The sequence below is a fragment of the Plecotus auritus genome, assembly GCF_963455305.1.
Source record: "Plecotus auritus genome assembly, chromosome: 11".
In the NCBI taxonomy this organism is placed as follows: domain Eukaryota; kingdom Metazoa; phylum Chordata; class Mammalia; order Chiroptera; family Vespertilionidae; genus Plecotus; species Plecotus auritus.
Genome location: NC_137777.1, coordinates 11,787,232 through 11,796,237, shown reverse-complemented (window position 1 = coordinate 11,796,237; position 9,006 = coordinate 11,787,232). Strand labels below are relative to the sequence as shown.

General features: G+C 43.1%; 1 protein-coding gene across 1 annotated transcript; it reads left to right on the top strand.

The window, feature by feature from the left end:
* The first annotated feature begins 3,044 nt into the window (after nt 1–3,044).
* RPL30 (ribosomal protein L30) lies at nt 3,045–6,511 on the top strand. Its single transcript, XM_080646587.1, has 5 exons — nt 3,045–3,509; nt 3,616–3,668; nt 3,920–4,065; nt 5,441–5,571; nt 6,403–6,511. The coding sequence occupies exons 2-5, from the start codon at nt 3,648–3,650 to the stop codon at nt 6,450–6,452; spliced, it is 348 nt and encodes a 115-aa protein (XP_080502713.1). The 5' UTR covers nt 3,045–3,509; nt 3,616–3,647; the 3' UTR covers nt 6,453–6,511.
* Nucleotides 6,512–9,006: the final 2,495 nt, after the last annotated feature.

Here is a 9,006-nt window from a genome sequence, read left to right as displayed (position 1 = left end):
CGTGGCGCCGCCGCGGTGCGCAGGAGTGCGGCCCGGAGGGCGAGTGCAGCCACCGGTCCCCGCCCCACGCGGTATCCGCCTAGGAGCCTGGATCCCGCGCGACGGCCCGCAGCGCTGAAGTTCCTGCAACTCTGGGGCAGGCTCCCGCGGCTGCGGAGCGCAAGCGCACAGCGGACCACAGGGCGGCGGTGCGCACCTGGAGGGAAAAGGGAGCCGCGCCGAGAGCTAGGAGCCAGGAGCGCAGAGCAGCCAGAGGAAGAGGACAGGGACCAGGAGCCGGGAGAGAAGGTGGACGGGGTAGGAAAGGCCGGAAAGCAGGAATGGAAATGATGTTGGGGAGAGGGTGGAGGGATTCTCTGAATCATCACTAAGTAGCCGGGGAGAGGAGGAGACGATAGTGAGCAGTGGCTATTGATTGGTGGACATTTGCGATGCAGTTTTAATCTTACCCAACTTCAGTACAGTTACCACAAGGAAGTTTAACGCGGATACAGTGCTCCTTAGTCCACCCTCGTAGTTGCATTTACTTGCTGTACCTCTCTCTTTTTTTATTGATTTCAGAAAGGAAGGGAGAGATAGAAACATCAATGATGAGAATCATTGATTGGCTGCCTCCTGCACGCCCCCTACTGGGGCTCGAGCCCGCAACCCGGGCATGTGCCCTTGGCCCCAATCGAACCTTATATTCACTTTTATCAGTGAATACCCATGAACTTTTACATTATTCAATGGTTATGTTATCACCTGTGTTAGTTTGTTAAGGCTGCTATATAACAAGGTACCAGAGATTGGATGACTTAACGGAAACTTATTTTCTCACAATTCTGAGACTAGAAGTCCAAAACCAAGGTGTCAGTGGGGTTAGTTTCATTCAGACGCCTCTCTCCTTGGCTGGTGGATGGCAGTCTCCTCCATGTGTCTTCACATGGTCGTCCTGCCATGCGTGTCTGTGCCCTACTCTCATCTCCTAAGGACACCAGTCATACTGGATTGGGGCTCACCCATATGACCAAGTCGGGACCGCTGCCTGATTTTGTAAATAAGGTTTTATTGGAACACAGCCACACTCATTCATTTACACAGTGTCTGTGGCTGCTTTTGTGCTCAACTAAGTAGTTGTACGGAGACCATATGGCTTAAAAGGCATAAGATCCTGTTTGGTCTTTATAGAAAGAGTTTGCCAACTCCTGCTCTAATAAATATAAGCGTGAAAATATTTACAAAACCTTCATGAGCCAAAGGATTTGACTGTCAATTCTCGCATGGCAAGTGTTTCTTCCTCTAGTGTATAGGTTTTGTGATGTGAATGACTTTAGCTGTGGGCAGGTGGCTGTGACGGAGAGGTTGGGGAGGTAGCAGTGCGATTGAGGAAGGGAACTAACATACACTATACACTTATTCTGTACAGGACCCTGTGCTAGGCGCTTTCTACACTGGTACGTTTATTATGACCCTCACACTACTATGAGGTAGACAGTATTAGTCTAGTTTTACTGAAGAAACTGAGATTTGCCAAAAGTCATGCAGGTATTAAGTAGAAAAACAAAGATCCTAAGTCTGTCCCAAAGAGAGTCAGCAGAATCAGTTAAGATTCCCTAGGAAGGATTCTCAAGCATTCTGTGGTCATGATTCATACACACTGTGTGCTGGGCTTCTCTGGCTTCTGGTACAAAACACCCTAAGATCGCCGAGAGAAAGTAACCCTTTCTTTAATGTATAGTAAAAACATACACTAAGGACCAGAAACTTGGTATCATGATGAAAGTCATCTCAGGAAAGTCATCGCTAGTGCTTTAATCATTCACTCTCTAAAATGGGGATAATATTCTGATTATCTTGGAAAGTATCAAAAAGCTTCGAAAATATAAAGCTCCATATAAAAGTGTAAGGCATCATTTTTTTTAGTTTATATTTCTATTTAAGCAGGCATGCCTCAAAACTAATTTGGCTATCTCATTCTTTAGTTATCTTTCTCAAACTTTAGTATTGATAAGCACCTTCAAGGCTGCTTATTAAATTCAGATTCCAAGGCCCCACATCCAGAGATTTCTTCTACAGACCTGGGTGGGACCCAGGAGTCAGAATTCAAGGTGATTCTGAATCAGGTGATCAGAGCCATACTGCTTTAAGATATAATTGATATTTCACAAGATCTAATTAAAATAACCACATTATTAAAAAGGAGCTTTCCACATAACTAATGCATGCTGTAAAATAAATTAATGTGAAACAATTTAAGCACTACTGAAGTACATAAAGAGTAAATATCCCCTTCTAACCATCTACTTTTCTCACCTTTCATCCAGAGAAAAGTTTGATAATTAGCTTTCCAAACTTGAATTTTCCATGCATATACAAATGTATGTATTGGGTAAGAATGGCCGGCGTGGCTCAGTTGGTTGGGCATCATCCTGTACACCAGAGTGGTTTCGGGCTCAGGGTGTACATTGATGTTAAATAAAATAACACATCCAGCCCTAGCAGGTTTGGCTCAGTTGGTGGAGCATGCATGGGTCTGCGGACTGAAAGGTCCAGGGTTCAATTCCAGTCAAGGGCACAAACCCGGGTTGCAGGCTTGATCCCCAGGAGGGGGCGTGCAGGAGGCAGCCGATCAATGATTCTCTGTCATCATTGACATTTCTATCTCTCTCTCCCTCTTCCTCCCCCTCTGAAATCAATAAAAATATATTTTAAAAAATAATAATACATCCAAACATGTAGAGGATTCTTATAAGTTTATTTGAGCCCTGGCCAGTACTGCTCAGTTGGTTGGGAGCATTCTCCCGTACACCAGGGTTCGATTCCCGCTCAGGGTACATGCCCAGTTGTGGATTCGCTCTCCGGCCAATGGATGTTTCTCTCTCTAAAAAACTTATTTTTAAAAATAAGTAAATTATTATTCCTCCCTCTGTGCAAATTCGGCTTACAAGTTGACACTAACACGGCCCAGAAAGAGGTGGGTTTGGGGAAGCCAGTGCGGGCGCTACGGTTCTTGGAGGAACCAGCAACTAGGGCGAGGGCACGGGCGGGCACGCAGCTGCTTTGGCGCCGGAAATGCCGACAGGGAAGGCGAGGGCAGACCGGCGCTGAGGCGCGCCGCCGTCCTCCGGTTCTCCAAGAGCCTTGGCTTCGGGCAGAGAAGAGCAGCAGCACTAAGACCGTGGTGCAGCCACGCCGTCTCTGTTCGCCGTTCCTCCCGCCTCACCTTCATCGGTTCTCCAGTTCCCAACCAGCTCCACCGACCTCGGTTCCTCAGTCCGCAGCTGGAAGCAAGAGCAACGAGCAGGACCGGCCTAAAGCACACGGCTTGTTTCAGCTCACAGCATCACCGCCGCTCTCACCAGCGGTACCTATGGCAACCGGAGCGGTCCTTTCCTTCTTGCCCTGCCTTTTCCGCTTGCCATTTGCTTCCGCTTCCGGTCCGGGGCTCCCGGCTGGGTGGTGAAGAGCTTTGCATTGTGGGAACTGCTTCCTTTCTCGCTCCCCGGCCATCTTGGCGGCTGCATCTGGTGAGTGGGCTCCAGCGGCTGGCGCTTTAGCCTTGCGGGGGGCCCCGCGGGTTGCCATTGGACCTCGGGTTCCTGAACTCCCTTTCCTGTGCTCCGTGTGTCCTAGGTTGGGGGCCGTCCCGCACTTGAGGCAGGAAGATGGTGGCCGCAAAGAAGACGGTGAGTGGAGCGGGCCGGAAGCCGATTCACGTGGGGAGCTGTCTCGGCGGGGCGGGCATGTGAGCACCCTGGGGAGACAGCACGCCCGATGGATTCGGGGGGTCCCAAAAGAAACCCGATTGGGCCTTTCAGGACTTAGGACCGGGCCTTCGGAGGTTGTATTCATGGTTTCAGCTTCTAGAAAGCTGGATCCAGTTTTGAGGTGGTTCCAAACCAGGCCTTCAGATACATGGTAAATGTTTGCTTTGTAGAAAAAGTCGTTGGAGTCGATCAACTCTAGGCTCCAGCTGGTTATGAAAAGTGGGAAGTATGTGCTGGGCTACAAGCAGACGCTGAAGATGATCCGACAAGGCAAAGCGAAGCTGGTCATCCTGGCCAACAACTGTCCAGCCTTGAGGTGTGTGTTCTCCCTGCAAATTCACCGAGAGCGAATGTGCAGCGTGCACACCTGCAGTATGGGTGGCATGGACTCGGGACTATATAAAGTCTGTTTTATAAGCGAACACTTGACAGAAGGTTGCTATTGTGAATGACTTAGCTGTAACGGTGTTTGGCTCTTGGTTCCCACTCCTCCCTCCCCCTCCCCGCAAAAGCATGTTTTCTCCCGGTGTAAGCTATCTTATGGGAGAATGGGGCAGAGGTGATAACGATCACAGAATGTCAAACGTTTGAGGGGAGCGCATACATCTATTTTGTTTTTACATGTATTTTGTGCTGTGTCTTTGGCCATTCTTTTAGCTTTGAGATGCTCTAAAAGTGCTTCATTGTATGAACGTGTTTTGCTGTAGAAAAGCTAGTTAAGAAAAGTTCAGGCTGACTGGAGTTGCAGGCTGTCATAGAATCACCTAGGTCATCCTCCTCTGTCAGTTTTCAGCCACAGTTTTTTCAGCTTTTAAAATTGAACTTAGTGGGCATTGTAAATAAGTTAAAGAAACGTTGAACTTACAGAATATAAGCCATGATCAGTCCCCTGCCCAAATTGATTTTCAGTGATAATGCATCACCTCGTAGCATCTTATAGGGTGAATATACTTACGGAATAATCCCCATCCCATAGTTTGGTCTTGTTTCAAGCATTCCTTTTAAGCCTGCTGTCTATAGCAGTGCTTCTCAAACATGAACACATGAGTGAATTGCAGATTCTACTTTTGGGTCTGAATGGGCCTGAGATGATGCATTTCTAACAAGCCCCTTATGACACCACTGCTGGTCTGGATCCACACTTTGAGTAGGAGGAAAGTTCTGTTAGAACTCCCTTCAAATTTGTAAAGCCACTAATATCTACCTACTCAATTGCTACAAATGTTAATTCTGGGTAGTATCACCTTCAATCTACGATTCCGCATCAAAGGGTGATAGAAATGGACCATCTTTGCAAGGTAACATGGGTTTGAATTCTGATTCCTCCATGTCTTATTCTATGCCTCAATTTCTTCATTATGTGAAGTATCTGGTATGCAGTAAACACTAAGTAAATAATGCTTTGGGTTTGCACCTACCCTCTTCTCCATGAGCATAGATGCCGTCTTAACCGCAGGTGTTCGGTAGATTTTTGCTGGTTGTCTCTTATCTTTTGTAAGAGATCCAAGTAAAGGATGGTTTGTATTGGCCAATGGAATAGGTTTTTAAGAGTAATAACTGGATAAAAATAGTAATAACTGGCTTATTTACTGTTGGAAGGCCTCACCAGCATTAAAACTAATGAAAGAGGTGGTACTTAATCTGTCAGTCATTTGGTATGGCATTTATTTGCCCTTTTTTGGTTCCCAAAGGAAATCTGAAATAGAGTACTATGCCATGTTGGCCAAGACTGGTGTCCATCACTACAGTGGCAATAATATTGAATTGGGCACAGCGTGTGGAAAATACTACAGGGTATGCACACTGGCTATCATTGACCCAGGTATGCTTCTTAAATTGTATATTCTTTTCTTTATGATACAAGTATTTGCTATACAGGTTCCTGAATTCAGATGGTGATAATTTGGATATATTAAGGGGTATCCTTATTATTTCACAGAGAATTGATGACTCTCAGTACATTGGCTTTGCTATAAGTGAATTCTTTGTTTTGTTTTTGAGATTGTGAATTTTATTTCATCTCTCAACATAATGATTTAGGACCTTGGTAAAAGATGAAATTATAAAAGGGGGAAATAATCAGGTGAATAGAGGAAAGTAATCTCTACTGGAAGCTTAAACAGAGAGGAAACGTTGGTTGGAAGAAGTTGACTCTTGAACAACACAGGTTTGAACTTCATGAGTCACATATACAGATTTCTTTTGATGGGTTTCCCATCCATGGATTCACCAACTATAGAACAAAGACAGTAGTTTGAATCTGTGGTTGGGAATACATGTGTGTGCAAGGCCAACTTAAGTTACATGTAGGGGTCGACACCCCTAATTCCTGATTTCAAGGGTCAACTGCACGTGTTTTGAACTTACGTTTTAATTCATAAAGTACTGCGAATATTCTCGCTGTTCTGATTTTGTAATAATCAGGGCAGGCTAAACATTCGCTATATTAAGACCATGCATGTGTCCCCAGACCTAGTTCTTGCCCTAGGTCTGGTTTTCTAAATGCTGGTGATAAGCCAAGTCTGATATCTATGATCAACCTCAGGAAATGGCAGGACAGCTAGTGCAATAACTTGAAGATAACCACTGTGAATTTCACGATTACCAGTTGCCATTAAATGAATTGTAAAATTATTATTGTTTTATTTTCCAGGTGATTCTGATATCATTAGAAGCATGCCAGAACAGACTGGTGAAAAGTAAATCATGGAAAATTTTTCTTTAATAAAATTGGCCAGAGCTTGGTTTAAAAACGGCATTCACTTCAGTTATTTTTGTATCTTGTTTCAGTACTCTTTCCTGAAGATAGGATTAGAGAGGAGGAGGCAGCTAGATGTGGCAAGACCTTTAGGTTAAGAGCTATAAATCCCAGTTCCCACACTTGAGTTCCTTTCCTGTACTGGATTTTTAAGAGACTCGGGTTTTCATAATTCCAGTCTCAGGACATTGTTGGTGTTTATATTTGAATGTGTTTGAGAGGCACTAGGTTAGAAACTTACAATTAATAATTCACCTTAAATCTACCAAATCTGAGTAGCAAAGAATTAAAATGTTCCACCCACCCCAAATTTTGTCACTTCATATTACATCTCCCAGGTATGTCTTAATATCGCTTGGAAAAAACATTCAGAACGTTGTGGACTCGATCCCCAGTGGGGGGCGTGTAGGAGGCAGCCAATCAATGACTCATCATTGATGGTTTTCTCCCTCTCTGAAATCAATAAAAATACTTTAAAAAAAAAAAAAAACGCTAAGATCTGGGAAGGTCTAAGGTGTTATTTTTAAATGTTCTTTTCTGATTATAATATAATATTTGGCTGGAAAGCTCTCTTGTATGTAGGGGACTAGACATTCCAGCCAATTACTTTTAGTCCCATACCTATGCTGAGAGATTTTCTTCTAAATGTCCCAAAGAAGTTGGATTTTGAGTGTTAATTGCAGTCCGTATGGTATAGCAGAGCAAAAGGTATATAGAGAAGAAACCAAACTTTGTTGGACTTTCTGGAAGATGGTCATCTTAGACTTGCTGCTCCCTCTACTTGTGGTATCTGCTTTCTTTACCCTTTCAGGTCACCCCAACATCCTCTCCCAATCTAGATTGGGTGTCTCTGAGTTACCGTGGAACCTTACGGCATTCACATCCGTTTCATTAAACTAAGGTTCCAGAGGACAGGGACTTGAGCATTTTCTTTTTTTTTTTTTTTTACCTTTATTGTTGAAGGTTACATATGTCCCCTTTTTTCCCCCATTGACCCCCTCCAGCCCACTTCCTGGGACTTAATATTTTCAACATTTTATCATTGATTATGTGGTTGGCACATAATAAAAATTCAGAAACCAGAATGAATAATGACTTTTAGGGCTTAAACCTTAATTCTCATTGATATGCTTGTGGCTTTCTAGTCCAGAATTTTATCTTTATCTTGCTGATAATGGGTCTTGAACATTAACCATTATGTAATGTACTACCTTTATGCTTCAAAAGATAATTCAGCAGTGGGAATCTGCCTAAGCATTTTCCTTGGGTAAGGTAAGCAAAGAATTCACTCAGCATACATGTATGTGATACCATTTTTGTGTCAGATGCTCTTGACTGCTGAAGAAAAACAATAGCTGATACTGAGTATTTTAAATGTGTTAGACTTTACTAAGTAGTGTACATGTTAACCCATTTAACCACTCTTGACAATCCAATGAGATAATACTATTAGTCCCATTTGACAGAATCAAGGCTTTGAGAGTCACAAATAATGAAACTGGAATGCAAAACCTTTACGCATGAGACATACAGATAGCAAAACAAAGGAAATGGAGAAAATTTTACAAGTTTAAATAATCTTCAAGTTAAATACCTTGGATTAATCTATAAATTTGATAGGTTCGTTGGAGTCATTTCTCTTAAAGGCATTTTCTCACCATGTTGGAGAAGTTTGAAAACCTCTAATGAAATGTGTTTAATATAATGGCTTAAAAAAAACATTAGTGAGGTCAGACTAGAACCACTAGAGGGAGCCAGGACTCAACAGAAAGTGAAGTAGAATGAAGTCAATTACATCTCAAACGGAAATGCCAAATCAATACTTCCTAATGAAAATCTGTTTTCTGGATCAAGTGGATGACTCAGATATAAACGGGAAGCTTTAGACTTTGAATTAATATTTTTAAAAATGTGTTTTTATTGATTTCAGGAAGGGAGAAAGAAATCAGAGATGAGAGAATCATCACCGGTTGCCTCATGCACACTACCTACTAGGGATTGAGCCCAAAACCCCCTGACATGTGCCCTGATCAGGAATCAAACCATGACCTGGTTCATGAGTTGATGCTCAACCACTGAGCCACACCAGCCGCGCTGTCTTGAAATATTTAAACAAAAGCTTATTCAAGGTACTTTGTAAGGCATCAATTGGCCTCCCAAATCGATGGGTGGATATCTTTTGGGGTGTCTTCATTTCCTAATGAAACTGCTACCTGTGGTGTTTTCTTGCTGCTCTAGATGCCTTGACCTGATACACCTGAAGTCTTTGGCCTTGTCCCTATTCCCACTTCATTTTCCCAGGGACAACCACTATTGTGTATATCCTTCCAGAACATTTCTTTGTACTTAAATGCACATATTTATGTATCTGAACCAATAGTTATGTTTGAGGGTTTCTTTACATCTACAGAAATGGTACGCTAAACATACTTTACTATTGGCTATTTAAATTTAACTTTGTTTTTTAGTTTAACCATGTATACATGTAGGTGTATTCCT

What these genes read in the sequence shown, in the direction of transcription:
- RPL30 (XM_080646587.1), top strand. Translation starts at nt 3,648, where the DNA reads ATGGTGGCCGCAAAGAAGACG. An exon ending in AACAACTGTCCAGCCTTGAG is followed by an intron (nt 4,066 to 5,440) that starts GTGTGTGTTCTC and finishes TGGTTCCCAAAG; the next exon opens with GAAATCTGAAATAGAGTACT. An exon ending in ACTGGCTATCATTGACCCAG is followed by an intron (nt 5,572 to 6,402) that starts GTATGCTTCTTA and finishes TTTATTTTCCAG; the next exon opens with GTGATTCTGATATCATTAGA.